Source organism: Silene latifolia, chromosome 9, assembly GCF_048544455.1.
Source record: "Silene latifolia isolate original U9 population chromosome 9, ASM4854445v1, whole genome shotgun sequence".
Taxonomy (NCBI): Eukaryota; Viridiplantae; Streptophyta; class Magnoliopsida; order Caryophyllales; family Caryophyllaceae; genus Silene; species Silene latifolia.
The window spans coordinates 188,119,393-188,137,449 of NC_133534.1; the positions used below are offsets into that span (position 1 = coordinate 188,119,393).

Genomic DNA, 18,057 nt, shown 5'->3' on the forward strand with positions numbered 1-18,057 from the left:
CTCTCTCTCTCTCTCTCAAATTCCAAGGGCTTCGATCAAATCCCTCATTCAACTCCTTCATTCAATTTTCTCCAACTCCCTCATTGATTTGTGTGTTTCGATCGAATAGACAATTGCCATCCTCATAAAATCTAGGTCTAGAAACAACAGCCATAAACATTATCTTTGTCATAAACCTTTTTTATTATCATGTTATATGTGGCTATTTTTCATTTGCCAAAATGTAGTATTTTTGTGTTAATCTAGTCATGTAAAACCACTTTTCGTCAATGTGAACAACATCGAACATAGCCTCATAAACAAGATTCCCATTTAAAGTGCTTGAATTAATTTTGCCTAATACCCAATATAGCCTAGCCAACATGTTATTGAGTGTTAACGATGGTCTAATTGACCTTGAATGAGCTCTTATTTTTCCTTTTTGGACTAGTCTCCAAACAGTGGTGCAAGGTAAGGACAAACCCAAAGCAAGGTCTCTAACATTCATTTTTTTTTTCTAAATTAATGCTTTTTACCTTCTCCAAGTCGATCACTCTTGTTTTTGATAAACTGCCCTTATACTTTCTCTGAAGACTAACCACTTTACCATCTTTGAGTTGAGTGAGTACTTTTTTCCAAATTTTGCTGATAGTGACTCTTGAGACTCCATATTCTGTGCATAGTTGATTGATTAAGCCATGTTTGAGTTTTCCACTTTGGAAACTCATTGTCATTCTTTGACATATCTCACTTTTTTCCAAGTTCGTGAACCTTTTTTGCTTAAGCGGAGTCGCGGGTAATGGGAGAACTGGATCATCATCTAATGTGATTGCTTCCGATGGAATGGTAAGTCTTGTTTCTAACCATCCTCTTAAAAATGAATGTTGTTGGGTTCTTTGTTGTTGTTGCTGTTGATTTTGGTGCTGACTGATGTTTGTTGTTGCTGAACAACGGCCCCTACTGCTGTTTGTTGCTGCTGAATGATGGCCCCTGACATGCTGTTGAATGACTTCTGTTGCTGCTGGAGGACGACTTCTGCTGCTGGATGCTTCCTGAAAGTCATTGTTGCGTGAGGAAGCTGCACCATGTTGTTGGCTGCCATTGCTGGCTGTTTTGTGTTGGCTGTCATTTTTTTCTCTAAGAATGTTGTGTAACTATGGAGGTTTTTGTATTGATAGTTAAAGAACTTATAACAAGTCAATGTAAAGGTTGAAATTTTATGTAAGTTGGAGGGAAATTAAATGATGTTCAAATGTTTCATTGAATTGCTTTTGAATTAGTGGAGGAAAAATGAAAGTTAGATGTTCAAGTTTAATTATCTGATTTGGAGGGAAACAAATAAGCAAATTTGCCTCATAATGGCGCCAGAATTGCCAAATAACAATTCATTGTAAGTTGGCAAGTTCGCATTAATATTAAGAAAGCAAAAGTTGTAGGGTAACCACAAGGGTATATTGGTAATCAAGCATATGAATACCCCACCTTTTTGCTCTTTCTTATTTTTTGTGCAAAAAGCTAACGTAAACAATCTAATGGAACGGAGGAAGACTTCGCAATAAAGAGGAATGCAGCCACATGTATCATTTCCCTCCATAGCACTCTCCATGGAAGAGAAAAGTGGCAAGTTAGGCACGAGAAAAGGAAAGATTTGAATAAGGCGTCTACTAGGCATGTGTATCACAGCCAATGTAGGTGGCGGCTGGCAGTACAAATAGTGGAAAAACTTGATCCAGGATGAACAAGACTGTAGCTAATGCAAGTCAAGCATTAGAGCCTATGTTACTAAGACTCTGTTAGAAGTGTCCAATGGGAGCATGTCCTAGGGTCGACTTGTGAAGAATCCTCTATTTTTTGCTTAAAAATAAAAAGTCTACGTGTCATAATCATGTCAAAGTGTCGAGGTGCCAGACACTATGGTAGGGGAAGTAATATGAAGAGTCAGAGTAATATAGACAAGAGCTTTCTAGGCAATGATGAAAAAGGAAGTAGAATAAATGGCAACTTATTCTCAGCATTAGGCAGTATAATGAATGATAACTGATGAGAGATAACAGCCAGGTAATTCTAACAGACCAAGGCAAAAAGATGGAAACAAAGTGTTTCAAAATAAGAGCCAGAAATAAAATAGTGAAAGTTATGTTGGCAACCACTATTTTTGGAAAAAGCTATCCGCTTTGCAGATTGATGGAGTGTCACGCATAGGGATGCAGGGAGACCAGCATCAGGTCACATGAGTTACGACTATACCAACTGATTTCCAGATAATCGCATCTCCCACTGTTAACACCCATTGAAAATGTCAACAAAGAAAGAGGTGTGAAGTGCATGACATCAATTTGACCTGTTGGTGAGAATTGGAACCATGCTTAAGTTTGGTGGACAGTGGACTGGTATGCATAGAGACTGGATGCATGAGGTGGTTCTAATAGAAATAAACCATGCTTATCATTATGTACCCAACTTCTCCACCACTCGTTCGAAAACTATCTTGTTTAAAAGCTCTGTGTCCAATGTATAAACCCATTGCCACAACTACAAATTAGTATCTAAGTCATTCCCTGACCACCCCCACCAGATTCCATTTCCAGCTCAAGAAACAACAGAATCTTGGAATAACTATGGCAAAGAGGACATACAAATGATGGTAAAGAAATATATTACGATAAAAACACATCAAGAATGAAAGCAACTTAACTCAAAATCACAAGTGATACCTGTTTACGGCTTCTCTTTCCTTTTCCCAAGGAATTAAACTCCTCAACTATTTGTACTTCATATTTGTCTTTTAATAAATCTTCCCAATATGTGGTCCTCTCTGACGTATTTGTATTGTTTTTGGCATCAGCCGCAGCCTTTTGTGCTTCTTCCTCTGCCGCAGCTTCTACTTCATCAACATATTCAAAGTTTGCGACCTACATCACATGGCAAATGTCTTTAACCTCATACTTGCAAAATAAACAAGAGTGATAACAACTAGTCACGCTAAGACCACGCTGACTCATAAAGCCTAAAGATAAATACAAACCTTAAATGCTTTTAAGAAACCATTGTCGTCCACTTCATCTAAGGTATTCTCCTCATCACCGACACGTTCACGATCAAGTAATCTACCAAATATTTAAAGAATATCACACACTAAGTACCAGTAATTAAAATTTATGGAACAAAATAGTTATTAATATCATATCACCTGTCTATAGCAGTATCATCATAGTGAATCTGACGAGCCTTGGCTTCTTCAGTTTCATCAGTAAAAAGCTCCTTTGACCCATATCTTATGATGTCATCAAGCTCCTCCTAAAAAAAACAAATTAGCACTAATATTGAACATTAAGGGTTTGATTAGATAAAATAATAGGAGGGAAGAGGAGGGGATGGAAAGGGGGGGAGGGGAATGAACCAATGTCATTCTCCTAGTCCTTCCCAATTTTTCCTATGTTGGTAGGACTTTAATTTAGCTCGTTTGAGGGAAATTGATCTGTCCCTTTCCTTTCCTTCAAACCAATTTGCTAATCAAACAAGGGATTTTGTGCCCCTCCTAGTCCATCCCCTCACTTTCCCTCTAAATACCTCCACTCAAACAAGGGTAACTAACAAGATTTGTGGACCATGTGGAAACCGCATATTTCTCAAACTACAACTTTTGCACCTTGCACATTATCAGGCCAAACATGTTATCCAGGTCATGATATTATGCTTTACAGGATCTCTCCAGCATGAAAATATCAAAACTAAAACAATTTGCTTATTTTTTCCGGGGTAGGTAGGATTTTTTAAATTCGTACCATGACAGAGCTTTAAAACGAGACAAAATGGGGTCAAATACATTTATAAAAAGACGTGCAAAACAAAAAAAATTAACCACTCAGCTACAGTTCATCATTGTTTCAGGCAAAAAAAAAGCAACGCTGTGTGACTATCATTGGCGGACCCAGGGGTGCGCACAGCACCGCACGTGCACACCCTTAATTGGTGGAATTTTTTTTTTAAAATATACTGAAGCGCAGGGAGATATACAATTTCCGTGTAATTAGTATCAATGTTAAGGAAGTGGACCAGCGGATAAATATAGCAGATTTAAACAAAAAATCCCAGGTTCAATCCCCTCTAAGCATCCTCCGCATACTTTTTTCTTCTAATTACTTCGTTCTTTTTTTTTCCAACAAGTTGCATACTCTGTCATATATTTCTTCTTTTTTTTTCCAACCTCTTACCAGTTATGTACCGTAGCGTATTTATTTAGGTTCTCTTAAATGAAATTTTTGCCATTTAACATTTTTTTACCTTTTGTTTTGATTCATTAACATCTATTTATGAATTTTTGTTCTGATTTTTGATTATTTGCTAATTCAAGTAACACAAATTTTAGAATAAGACGGTCTCACAATATGACAGCCTATTTATAGAAAAGCACTCATTTATTGATTTTAACATAAAAGGACCGTCTTACACGTAAAACCGTCTTACACGAGAATTACAGTTCAATTGATATCCCAATTTTAGATTTATCGAATGCTAATTTGGAAAATTTCAATTAGAATTTTAGAGACTTGATTTCAGATTTATTACAAATTTGAAATTTAAATTCTGAATATGTATATTATGTTTTATTTTAGACTAATGAAAAAAAGTAGATTAATGATGATGTATTGAAGAGGACATGATATCGTAGGTTATAAATTTGTAATACTATGTATTTGTTAAAATAAAATTGATATGATGTTTATTAAGCAATGACAATGATTAAATTTAATCATTAATCATGTTCTTGTATAGTTCGAGTGTTTTGTTTTTAAATTGTGCACTCCCACAATTAAATCTTTGGGTCCGCCACTGGTGACTATTGCAATCGTCACCTTTTTAGAGCATCTTCTTAAGTTATCAAGGGTTCCTCAAAATTTGATACTAACATAACTACGTTCATATTTCATTTTAAAATAAACAAAAACCTGATTGATATTTTGGGTCTTCAGTTTGCCAACAACTAGATGTTCTAATACCATCTTCTTCTTAGTCATCTGCATCATCCGTTCTTCAATTGATCCCCTTGTCACAAGTCTGTAAATCATGACCTGTTACCAAACAAATTCAGCATATTTTCACAATCTTTCAGTAAAAAAATATCTGATTACCATAAATTTGTACATAGACTCAGGTACAAGAATCAGAAACTGGTGCATGTCAATTGAATGAAAGGTATATTCCAAATTTGCACTAGACAGTGATCAAGTAAAACTATGTCGTCACGGTATTACTATGTCCATCTATCCAGTAGAGGCACTTGTAAGCAAAATAAGTAGGCTGCATGAAGCATAGCATAGTTCTAATCACCTAAAGTTGAATGAACATTTACTATTGACCTTATTGGTTTGTCCTAACCGATGTGCTCTGGCCATTGCTTGTAAATCAGCGTGTGGATTCCAGTCACTGCATCAAAAGTGAGAGGAGAAGAAAAGTAAGACACGTCTAATAACCAGTAAGGCAGTAAGTAATATACGCTAAAGATTGCAATTCGCAACTGAAGGCAGCTGAAAAGAAAAGTGAAGTTTTATGTATGCCAAAAAGCTAAAGTTTATTGAATAACCCTAATGCCAACAGCAATTGCTAAAAACAGAAGAAACAAACGAGAAACAGTGATTTATCCAGAAAACAGGCCACTGTTAAAAATATGGCGTGAGTTTTGTAATCTGAGGAAGTTAATAAATGAAAATCATCAGAAATCTCCAATATCACGGAGATAAAGAGAGACTGCTCTTTTACACCGATTTTACTCCGACTTTAAAGAGTTGCACTATCACATATTCACACAGAGTGAAAAGTGAAAATATCTTGACAAATCTGAATTATTAACTTTATTTTGGGCCCTATACGCTATAGCTGAAAAGGAACAGGATTTTAATCTTCCAGTGGTGGTCATAAAGAACACCCTCCAAACTAGGGGTGTTAACGAGCCGAGCCGAGCCCGAGCTTGGCCTTGCTCGGCTTGTGCTCAAGAACCAAAACTCGAGCTCGAGCCGATCTCGAGCTTACCCGAGCTTGAAAAAAATGTTCTCGTTATAAAGCTTGCGAGCTTTAACGCGAACTCGAGCCAAATTCGAGCCCAAATCGAGCCTATATAAAACTTTTTATTTTTTTATTTTTTTCTTTCGATATTTTCAATAGCAAGGCTTGAAGGTAATATGTAAAAATATTTGGCAAATCAGCGAGACATTTGATGTGTTATACAAAAATATAATCATGATAGAATATTTTTATAAAATATGAGCAATATCTTATGTAATCACAGAAGTTCGAGCCGCTCGCGAGCTTTTCGAGTCGAGCGAGCCTTTGCTCGGCTTGACTCGTTAAGCTCTCGAGCCGAGCCCCAGCCCGAGCCGAGCTCGCACGAGCTGAGCTTTGACCGAGCCGATCTCGAGTAGCTCGCGAGTTGTCTCATCTCATTAACACCCCTACTCCAAACTATCTCAAGAATTACATTAGTACACCACAAAACACCCTTTCTGGATTTTGTTGCAAAGGAAAGGGGGTCATATTAACAAATTATAACTTCCTTACACTGCCTCTTCCATAACCATAAGTTTAATGAGACTGGACACAGACACATACGCAATTTTATCTCCCACGTAAAAATAAAAAAATAAAAAAATAAAAAAAATAAAAAAAATCCACTTTTCTGCAAGATAAAAAGACATTAGTCCATCCAAGTATCCGACGCCCATTTGAACCAGAACAGACTACTGAACAAGAGACAACAAGAATTTATTAAACTTTACCAATTGATAATGACTCATCTTGATCACTCGTCTCGAAGTCATATACAGGTAACCAAATAAATTAGGAAATGCGATCACTTTGAAAAGTGCTAGAGTGCATATGTCAAATATCCATGGCATCTTCTTATGCACAAAACTCTCATAATCAAACATATGAGAGACAGATGTTCAGACTTTCAGCTAATCAGGATAAAATCAAAAGAGATCACCTGTCATAGATAATAACTGTATCTGCCGTTGCAAGATTTATTCCCAGACCTCCAGCTCTTGTAGATAGCAGAAAACAAAATCTGGAAGAACTCTTGGCATTGTATCTATCTATTCGAATTTGTCTCTCTGCTCCACTAACTTTGCCATCAATCCTTTCATAAACCCATTTCTGGTCACAAAACATGAAACTTGGCAAGAGTGACAAGGTAAAGTACATAGTATGAAGTATGAACTATAATAAGTAGCGACGCTGAAGGACCAAAGCAAGAACAAAATGTCGAACTCAGAAAAGCTGTGAAAGAAGCCTAAATCTCCTCATTTCCATGTGTGTAACACCCAAAAATTTTCGGGAACAATGAGGCTAGACATGTAACTATGTAAAGCATGCATGGACAGAAAGTTTATTGAGAGAAAAAAATTATGCAGTCATAAACATGACACGCCCAACCACAAAAGGTGCAGAAACAAGTTTATACAACACATGATAAATAAATACTTAACGGCACTGTCAACTGCAAAGGACCAATCCAGATTTCACATATACTTTAAAATAGAACAGAACATCATACAGATCAGTGAGCAGTGACCAAGTCTAGACCTTGTATGTCATGTAGTCCTCAAGTATGTCCAACATGTTCTGAAACTGGGAATATATAAGAACTCTGTGTCCTTGCTCCTTAAGCTTAACCATCATTTTGTCCAGCAACTGCAATTTTCCAGATGATTCTAGAAGTTGCCTGTTGTACAGTAGTCATTGGTTACTAGTGACAATAGGCAAGCAAATATAATATACAGAAGTCATGAATTCCAGCACAAAACAATTGATCCCTCCGATGGTGATCATAACATAAGCTATTACTTGAAAGACTCATTTGAATCTTGTATGACAGGTTCAACACCCTCCAACATGTATGGATGACAGCATAGTTTCCGCAACTCCATGACGACATTGATAAGTGAAATCTGGAAATCAGCAGAGCTCACATATAAGATCCACTTCTATCTAGAAAGCAAATATCACGAAAATGTAGCTTCTAAAAGTTATTCTCACCTGCCCACCACCTTTACGAGTTAATAGACCATAATTTCGAGTCAAGATTGCTTTATAGTATTCCTTTTGCTTACTGCTTAGTTCAACACGTAATATCAGTTCCTTCTTAGGAGGGAGCTCTTTCATTACATCTTTCTTCACCCCTGGGATTAAATCATAATTTGACAGGCATAATAAAATGAAATAACAGTGAACAATGGTATTTACCAAAAAGGAACAAACGAAAAAATAGACAGGTTCATCTCCCTAGACATCAAAAAGTATGCAGCCTGTCAGCCTCCCCTAATTTCCTTTAACAAAACTAACATACATCCAGTCAGTAAGCCTAGGTTTCACTAACTAAAACAACAAATTACAATTTAGTAAGTGATCAAGGGAATATCCACTTCCAATGTAGCCAAAGATTCAATATTTCTGGACTTTGGAATATGGGAAAGTAAAATGGCTCACTAAATTACGCACGTCTTGTGTTGTGAAGCAGTAGTCAATCAATGTTCTCAACAATTTTCATTTTCACTATGAGTCATCTGGAACACGCGGTTAATGCTGCATACACCTAAACCCCCTCTCCTCGGTCTTTGCTCACCAGTGCCTAAAGCTTTTTAGGTAATGGGGTAATGATGTTGTGCTTACTGTTGTAAGCGATTGGGGGAATAGAATATTTACAGTGAAGAATACAAGGAGATGTCAAACACTGACAACTAGAGCAGGAGGCAAAAACGATACATCAGTATTCAGCATATCACCAAACTCCCACAATTTTCAAATTGTTCTATATTTTCAGAAAGTTCAGAGTTCAGACTAAAATAATATATTCAGATAGTTGAAAGCAAATCATCGCATATTTCTCAAAAAGTTTACACCGAACTGAGACGGATAACTGAAAAAACGTAGCGAGAGTGACAACGCCAATAGAGTAGAAAATCATTACATAAATGCAAATGGTTAGATGTTAGATCGGTTAGAAGCTCCGAAATTTGGCTCCATATAGTCTCAAGCTGAGTTACCAAATTCACTCAACTTCAGTAAATAGCGAATTAAGTAATATGCATCCGATTCTTAAATGAAGTGCATCGCATATCATTTTTCATAATTGTATAGGAGTGTATTGTGGAGTTGTGGACTATGTAACTCAGCTCTTAAGAGATTCTGAATTTGGAAAATTTGAATTCACACAAATGAATAAATGAGACTTACTCCTAAGAAGATGAGGAGCCAGCATCTTGTGAAGCCTTGAAATCTGTTCTTCTTGATTGATGTCCTGAAACTCCTCCTGGAACTCCTCCAAACTCCCAAACTGTAAATAATTTTTGGACAAAAAAAGCATTCCCAAGTAAAATCACTCATCTTCAAATAGCTAACTGAAAAACACTTACAAGCACCATTAGCAAGAGTGCAAGACTAACCTTCCCAGCATCAAGAAAGTGCATCAATACAAAAAGCTCATCAAGATTGTTCTGAAAATTAATCAAAGGATGAAATTAACAAATCAAGTCTCAGCGAACAAGAAGCCACAAATATCATGTAATAATTTCTTAGAAAAAGAAGGGGTCAAAATGAATGAAAGAATAGGAGAGAAGGACCGGCCCTCATGCCCCAAAAAAGAGGGGGAGAAAAAGGAAGGTAAATGTGTTGCCACGATATTGTAATCTCAAAGTCACACACCTAAAGCACAGAGCTACACAGCCAATCATTAAGAATACAGGCACTTGAAGACTTCATGTTATCCTAAAAGGGAAATTTGAAGCGCACACAAAAGACTAAATACTACAATACACCCAAAAGGAAGAAAATTCCAGCAACCAAGTGAGTAAGCGGGTACAAACTTTTAGAAGTCCAAATAATCAACGTAATACATATTTATAAATAATTAAAGGACAATTCCAAAAAATCTTACCAGAACACGACAAGACATACAGCCACATTTTCAGACAGAAATTGATTATACTGGGACTCCTAACTAAGGGACTATAAAAATCAGTTAATGTGGACACTGAGGTAATTGAACATATCAAGTTATCTACAGATCTAGTTATCTACAGCATACCATAACTGGTATAGACATGAAATGATGAAAAAATGATATAACAATCAACTAATCATTACAAAAGTATGTGTGATATCATAGTAATACCAAACTATATAAGATGATAAATCAAATGAACAAATATATCATTAAAAGTCAGGGCTTAAAAACCTGAAGAGGGGTTCCAGTTAAAAGCACACGGTGTTTACTGGAAAATTGCTTCAGCATAAGGAACAATTTTGAATCTTTATTTTTGAGACGGTGACCTTCATCCACAACCTAAACTCGATTTACAAAGAAAACATCAGAAACAAGTCCTAGAGCAGCAGCCTTATATGGCTCTTCAGATGACAAAAGTTAGAGGGAATTACCATACACTCCCACTTAATTGGCTTCAAAGATGCAGAATCTAAGTTGATCATTTCATATGAAGTGAGGAGGACATCGAATTTGATTCTGTCATGTTTGCTTTCCCCAGAGATCTGCCCAGATTTCTTTTTCTTGAGCTTTGCAGAAATAGACTTTTTTGGATAGTAGAATTCGTATTGTCGTATGATAGCACGGGCTTGTCCAGATCCAACATACATTATCTGCATTTGATCAACAGCCAATTGGTATAATGAATGCAAAATTAGACAGAGAAGTCATGTAGGTTACTAATTTTCTTTTCAAATCATGATTTCGGGAAGAGAGGGTAGACTTTAAAAGAATTTCAACTCAAACCAACTTTCCACGAGTTAATTACTCCAAAAGTAAAAATACGTACAACATTCAGTTGTGGTGCCCAAGTTGCAAATTCTCTTTCCCAATTGCGTAGTGTTGACAATGGCGCCACCACTAGATGAGGATAAACTCCTTCTTCGAAAAGAGATGCCAAGAAAGCAATACTCTGAATAGTCTTGCCTGTAACCATCATATAATTATGTTTATTTAACATAAAAAGGGAACAACCAAGAAAGAAAATAAGAACACACAGATATACACTGTCCGAAGAAACAAAACTCTTAAGAAAAGTAGACCCTTAGTCCTTACCAAGACCCATTTCATCAGCAAGTATCACATGTGTCTGTTTAGACCATGAGAACCGTAAAAAGTTCAGCCCTTCAAGTTGATAGGGATGCAGAGAACCTTCAAGTCATGAAAGCAATATTATTACAAAAATACTCCCTATATATAATGAACGGGAGTTAAGGCTATAGTAATGTGTTACCATTAGCTTGAATTATGATTCCTAAACAGAAATAACTTTCAGAATGCAACAACAGCATTACCTCCAGAAAGAAAATTAGGACTATGCTCAAACTGTTGAAAGTCCTTGTGTTTTTTCTGGGAATCCATAGCATCATGTGGAACTTTTTTCAACTTAGAGGGTCTGTGATGCCTGGCCTGTATCCAGTTAAACCTTTCAATTTCAGGCTGAAAAGCAGATATATCTGCCTCGAATTCCCAATAACACTCGTCATAAGGAAGCTCTTTCCATTTAACTAGATATTCTTTTTCATCGTCTCCTCTGCAGAAAGTAAGAAGACAAAAGAAAAGAAATTAGTCAGCACTCAAAAGACAAAATCATGCTCCTAAATGAAGAACTGCAAACAAAAGAAATTAATGTTGATAGAAACTGAATGGGAAAAACATTAAGATAATACTCCAAGCTACCATCTTCTCCTTAATTCTTTTTTTCTCAGAGTGGTTGAGAACTCCACAAAAAAAAAGGCATATTAATAAGTTGTCTAAGAGATGAAACAAAAATTTTAACAGAACTGTAGAATACAAAGTCAGTCTAGAGAAAGGAGAGAAGCAAGTGAGAAGACAGAAGGCTTAATACAAAGTAAATTCAGACAAGGAAACATAAAGAGGGGGGCAAGATAATGTAAAAAAGGCATCATTTGGAGCATTCATCAAAGTACACATAAATTAAAATATGATATTCAAGTAACCGAACAACTACATCTGCACAATTTCTTTTTAAATAGAAGAGTGCGTCATTAAAATACATGAACCAGATAGCTATAAATCCATACTACTTGCTCCTAACTTAATCAAAACTCACATAAATGCCTATTAGGTTATACCAATGTTTTCAGATGACCCTTTGGCATTCACAACCGTGTTCACATACAGTACAAATCTCGCTGGCAATAAGATCTCCGACTATATACAGGTCTAAATCTAAGGCTTTAATTGGTCATAAATACTAGAAAGATTGAACGGAGATAAAATTGCATTTGTTAATAGGACAAGAAAGGTTGATGTACAGGATTAATAAATACCGAAACATATCAAGGAATTTATCTGGCGGTTGTCAAACTGCGTGTTTTTCACTTCACCAGCCTGGCCATATCTTGTAAGGATACCTAACCTAAATGTTTATCTAAAGGTCGTCAATTGAGTTTTCAAAAGGCCTTTTAAGCAACCCACTGAAACTTTAGTGGGGTAATTTCTTCTGCCCAACCCATAAAATGTCAACAAACTAAAAAAATCAATATCACACGATACATTCACCATGAAAATGCAACTCGTTTAGCTAATAAACCTGCAAGCAAGGATACGATCTACAGTAGTCCATTCAGGCCGAATAGCAACATAATCATCGTCCAAATTGTTCATAGAAGACATTTGCCGATGGAAGTTATTAACTTTGGTCCTGAGGCCCGGAAGGGTTTTGAAGGCCTTTATAAACTGCTTCTCAGGCACCCTGCATAGTACAGCAAGACATCAAGATGTAGCAGTGAATAGATCAATTGGAATTGCAGTCGAGGTACGAATAGTATCAGTCATATCATGATTTTGTAGCAAAAGATCAATAAGAGATTACCAGCTGCAATGCAGGTAAGATAACCCCTTCCACTTTACAAGATAGTGTTTGGCGGATACTTGTTTTACGTCTGGAGTGGAGGCATCCCCATCATCAGCCTCAATAGGACGCATTTCACAATCCAGTATTTTCTCAATCTCATTAAGAGGGCTAACCTACAAATTCAATAATGTTTCAGATACTTCATTTACCAAAATGCCACAAGTCAACTAGAACTAGGAAAAAAAATGTAGAGAAAAAATATATATGCAGACACATACGCATTCAGGACACTTCCACCCATCAGGGAACGGTGCTTTAAGAGAAGGAACCAAACACTGTGGATGGAAAGTGTAAGTGCAAGTTTTACACTCCAACAAATAATTTCCGCTTTCTCCACAAGACTGACATGCATCATCTTTCTGTCAACCAATAAGAGTATAACGTTTAAGAAGGAAAAAGAAGAAAACAGCATGGAACTTCACATAAATTATCCATCAGGCTATAAGAGGCAGACAAGATCTAGGCACAAATGGCGGCAAAAATAAGATATGAAAATATTGTTACTTGTTACAACGATGAAAAAGGAAAAAGATTGCATTCACAATCGTGCATCAAAAGATTCCACAACTACATCATTTGCAGTATGTAACAGTTCAAAAACGAGGGAAAGTCGATGGCCTTGATAGAAATGCACACTCACAGGACCACAATAGAACATTACATATATCAATATAATCATGTTGTAGGCATGGACTTCAAGGCCAAAAAAATCAGAGCTGTGTCCCTCAACTTTTCTTAATAGCGCCAAAAAGGATGAAAAGAGTAGGGGATTATTTTCATCTAAAATCAAACAGATAATTTGCAACAAAACGACCGTCCTATATGAAACCAGTTCAGAACCCAATGTAAACAATGCTTCGCCATGCAATCATTTTTTATCAGACACGTACTCAAATGCAAGATCCAAATCAGCAAATAAAGGGGAAAAAAACATTTAACTCTGCTTTAATAATTATATCAACACGTATATGTAGTTCATAATCCCTGCAACTTCAAGACTTTTATGATAAATTGTTGACAAATGCAGAAACACTGAACAGCACTCATTGAAGTAAAAACATCCTCTGAACGTGAAACAAGATCAGCCTTAAAATGGGATGCATCAAGTTAAAAATGCACATTTCTCAGATCAAGTTTTAAAAGGTGTCACAAACCGCATCTTCACGAACAAACCGCTCAAACTTCTCTGAGGACAGAGCAGATTTTCCTTGCTTATGATCTGCCTCATCATCTGAAAAATCAATGTTATAGGAAGGTCTCCGGTCTGACCTCTGTCGAAGCCTCTCGACTAAGCTACTCATATTCTGCAGGAAAAATAAACTTAAACATCACATTTCTCCACCAAAAAATCAATCCAATTCCTTCATTCATTAATCACAGCTAAACTAATATAGTTTCAGCAAATTAAATTTCCTTGAATTGAATATTTTGGTGGAGAAATGTGATATTGATTTTCTAATAAATCTAATTCACACAAACACGCACAATTACCGCGCTTTCAACGATTTCATCATCTGCATTCAATGCAAGAGAGAAATCAAGCAACACAAACGAGTATTTTAAATGAATGGCAAAAACAACACCAAAATCACGAATGCTGGTAACTCTTAAGAAAATAACGAAATTTCAAAATGCAAATTAAACCCTAAAAACTTATAATTAGAGGTATTCGCAAAAATTGGCATCCAAAACCCTAATTCTAGCAAAAATACACAAAAAGAAGACGGTTCATGAGTAGAAAAAAAGAAGGGAGAGATTACGGCTTACTGAAGTAGAAATGTTTTCCGGTGATCGTGGAAAATGATTTCGTCGGAAATTTGCGGCGGTCCGGCGAAGTGCACACGAATTGGAGTGTTTCCTGGCGAGTGAAGGAGGAGAATAGAAGAGTGCTTTAGACCATTTTTTACTTCTTTTTGTTGAATTAAATTTGACTATTATGACATTAAGGCCCTGTTTTTTTAGATTTAATTTCAGTTCTAATCAGTTCAGTTCAGTTCAGTTCATATCAGATCAGTTCAGTTCAGTTTATTTCAACATTACTATTATTATTCTTATTGATATTCTTATTATTATTTTTATATTAATGTATTTACTATTGTTATTATTATTATTATTATATTATTATTTTTATATTTATTATATTACTATTATATTTATTAATAATTAATTCGTATTGTTTATATTATTATATTTATTATTATTATTATTATTATTATTATTATTATTATTATTATCATTATATTATATTTATTATTTTATTAATATATTTATTATTATTATTAGGGTTTTTCCCATTTATGCCCTCGTACTATTCACTTTTCCCATCTGTACCCCTTCGTATGAGAACTTATTAACCGTGCCCTTAAACTTAATTAGTTGGCCCATCAGTAGCTAATCTTACATTAACCGCCTATGTTAGACGTTAAGTGCCATGTTGGCACGCATTTTGCCAAGTAAGCGTCTTACTAAGCACTGAGTTGGCATATGACTTGGCAACTTATGCCAACTATGCATCCACATATACTCCCTCTAAAATACCCATCCTCATATCGTCATTCACACTCTTCCCATTCAAAAACCTGAACAAACCATTCACCTCCCATGTCCATCTTCATCAACTGTCAGAGATGATTACATACCTGACAAATGAGCAGAAGGAGAGCACCGTTGAAGGGATGAAGAAGCGACTGAGGAGAGTGGCGTTGTGGAGGTTGTGATGGGACAGTTGATGAAGATGGACAGGGGAGGTGAAGGGTTTGTTCAGGTTTTTGAATGGGAAGAGTGTGAATGACGATATGAGGATGGGTATTTTAGAGGGAGTATATGTGGATGCATAGTTGGCATAAGTTGCCAAGTCATATGCCAACTCAGTGCTTAGTAAGACGCTTACTTGGTAAAATGCGTGCCAACATGGCACTTAACGTCTAACATAGACGGTTAATGTAAGATTAGCTACTGATGGGCCAACTAATTAAGTTTAAGGGCACGGTTAATAAGTTCTCATACGAAGGGGTACAGATGGGAAAAGTGAATAGTACGAGGGCATAAATGGGAAAAACCCTTATCTATACAATTTTATTAAAAGGTTAGATTAAAGCATTAAATTAAATTACACATGACATTAGCATTAAATTAAATTCCACATGGCATTTCATACCACATTAATTCCTACTCATTTTAATTGATTATTAAATTTATTTATTTATTATTAACAAAAGAAATGAACTATATGTACTATTTAGTTAAAAAGCTAGCTTAAAACATTCAATTTTATTACACATAGCATTTTCATACTCCATTAATTTCTATTAACTTTTTTGATTAATTAATTTAATTTTTGACAATATAACAAGAAATAATAATTGAATCAATACAATCTATTTAAAAGTCCAACAAAAATAGGAATACTACTTCAAATTCACGTAACTACCACTAATTTTTAACACATTTATTTTTTATGCCACATTTACATTAACACTAAAACCATTCATCTCCTCGCTAAATAAATGTTTGATACTCAAGAGTCATGCAGTTCAAGTTAATTGAATTTTGGCCAAACCATGTTTTGACTTTAAAGGAGGAATTTGGAGGATCAAATACGTACTTAATTATCTCTACGTTTATAAATACAGTTGACCATTGATATTCATATCTTTGGCCTCGAATATATATAAAACTACTGCTTATGACCTATCGTTCATCTTTATTTACGTTTTTTTTCATATGTTCTTTCGTTTTACTTTCTTCGCATTATTTTCCCACATTATTTAGAATATCCTAAATTGTAATTTGTTTGTTATTCCTTTGATTATTATAATTGTAATGATGATGTATTAATATTGTTAAATACTCGAATTATATGAATTGATATACTGGGGTGTTTTTTTGGTAAAGTAATTTGTCATTTTATTAAAACTATTATGCTTATGCAATTTTGTATATATACAGATAAGTAGATAGCAGAGGCGGATCAATTCCACATCTGATCATAGTTGACTTCTATTAAGTATTGCGGCTTAAGTGACTCGCCAAGGTAAAAGTTTGATTATTTTAGTAATTGGTCTTTAAATTGATCACATTTGGGTATTACAATTATGGATTTTTATTGAGCCTTCTTTAAACGACATTACCCTTTATTAGGTAGAATTATACTGGACACTTAATACTGGTGTTCTTATCTTCACAAATTTGACCATATTGGAATTGATATCATCGTTTTTATATGGTATTGAAGATGCTCTAACTATAAGCTTTCATGGATGTATACGATATTGGTAAATATTGAAGCCAAATCATGAACGGAAACAATAATCATACCGTAAAAGTGAAATGGCAGAATTGAAGCAATGCAACCCTTCGTATTGAAGGGATACAAACTTTTACCTTGGAATAATAATGCATAACCATTATTCATCTCTTTATCAATAATATTATTGAATTTTTGGAGTAAAGATGTTCAACTGCTCTCAGTTTTTCTTTGTTAATGACCACTAATCATCTTATCTTCTTTTTTATTGTTATATAGAACAATTTATGTCTCATAATTAATCAGTTATAAAATAACCGGATTAGACTATCTTTGGAAGCGTAGCTGACGTTATATTGGGGGTATTGGGGGGGGGGGGGGGGGAATACGGTTAAAATACCGCCTCGAAGACCACCCAAAATCAAGTGTTACATTTTGCTTGGGTCGGAGGAAGTACTATAGAGTGAGGTAAAATTGTATTTTACCTATTTTTATAATATTAACATATATATATATGTAATCAAAGTATTTAAAACAATAGTGAATTTCAAACATCCCGTGCATTGCACGGGTCATAAAACTAGTTATTATTATTCATAACATATTTATTATTATTATTCAATTTAATATTATTATATTAATAAGTTAATATTTATTATTTTATTAATATACTCATTATTAATATTATTAATCACATATTTATTGTTATTATTATTATATTTAATATTATTATGTTAATAAGTTATTATATTAGACCTATTATAATAATAATATTATTATGTTAATAAGTTATTATATTAGACCTATTATTATTATTATTATTATTATATTATTTATTTTTTAGTTATTATTATTATTATATTATATTATTATTAATAATGTTATCATTTATATTACTAATATATTATTATTATT

At 34.8% G+C, this 18,057-nt stretch overlaps 1 protein-coding gene across 3 annotated transcripts in view; it reads right to left on the minus strand.

Moving 5' to 3' along the window:
• LOC141600311 (CHD3-type chromatin-remodeling factor PICKLE-like) overlaps nt 1–18,057 on the minus strand; it is a 34,656-nt gene that overhangs the window by 16,165 nt on the left and 434 nt on the right. Inside the window, exons 1-22 of one of the 3 annotated variants that reach the window (XM_074420518.1) lie at nt 14,664–14,828; nt 14,051–14,200; nt 13,115–13,255; nt 12,855–13,009; nt 12,573–12,734; nt 11,311–11,549; nt 11,072–11,167; nt 10,806–10,942; nt 10,411–10,629; nt 10,211–10,318; nt 9,420–9,470; nt 9,211–9,310; nt 8,014–8,156; nt 7,822–7,925; nt 7,561–7,699; nt 6,962–7,131; nt 5,340–5,406; nt 4,929–5,051; nt 3,170–3,276; nt 3,005–3,086; nt 2,694–2,891; nt 516–1,031 (exon numbers count right to left, since the gene is read on the minus strand). In XM_074420518.1, the coding sequence (XP_074276619.1) occupies nt 516–1,031; nt 2,694–2,891; nt 3,005–3,086; nt 3,170–3,276; nt 4,929–5,051; nt 5,340–5,406; nt 6,962–7,131; nt 7,561–7,699; nt 7,822–7,925; nt 8,014–8,156; nt 9,211–9,310; nt 9,420–9,470; nt 10,211–10,318; nt 10,411–10,629; nt 10,806–10,942; nt 11,072–11,167; nt 11,311–11,549; nt 12,573–12,734; nt 12,855–13,009; nt 13,115–13,255; nt 14,051–14,197 (3,204 nt within the window). In that variant the 5' untranslated portion in view covers nt 14,198–14,200; nt 14,664–14,828. Of the gene's footprint in view, nt 1–515; nt 1,032–2,693; nt 2,892–3,004; nt 3,087–3,169; nt 3,277–4,928; nt 5,052–5,339; nt 5,407–6,961; nt 7,132–7,560; nt 7,700–7,821; nt 7,926–8,013; nt 8,157–9,210; nt 9,311–9,419; nt 9,471–10,210; nt 10,319–10,410; nt 10,630–10,805; nt 10,943–11,071; nt 11,168–11,310; nt 11,550–12,572; nt 12,735–12,854; nt 13,010–13,114; nt 13,256–14,050; nt 14,201–14,656; nt 14,829–18,057 lie in introns of those variants that run through there. The other 2 variants (XM_074420519.1, XM_074420520.1) reach the window with 2 other exon arrangements.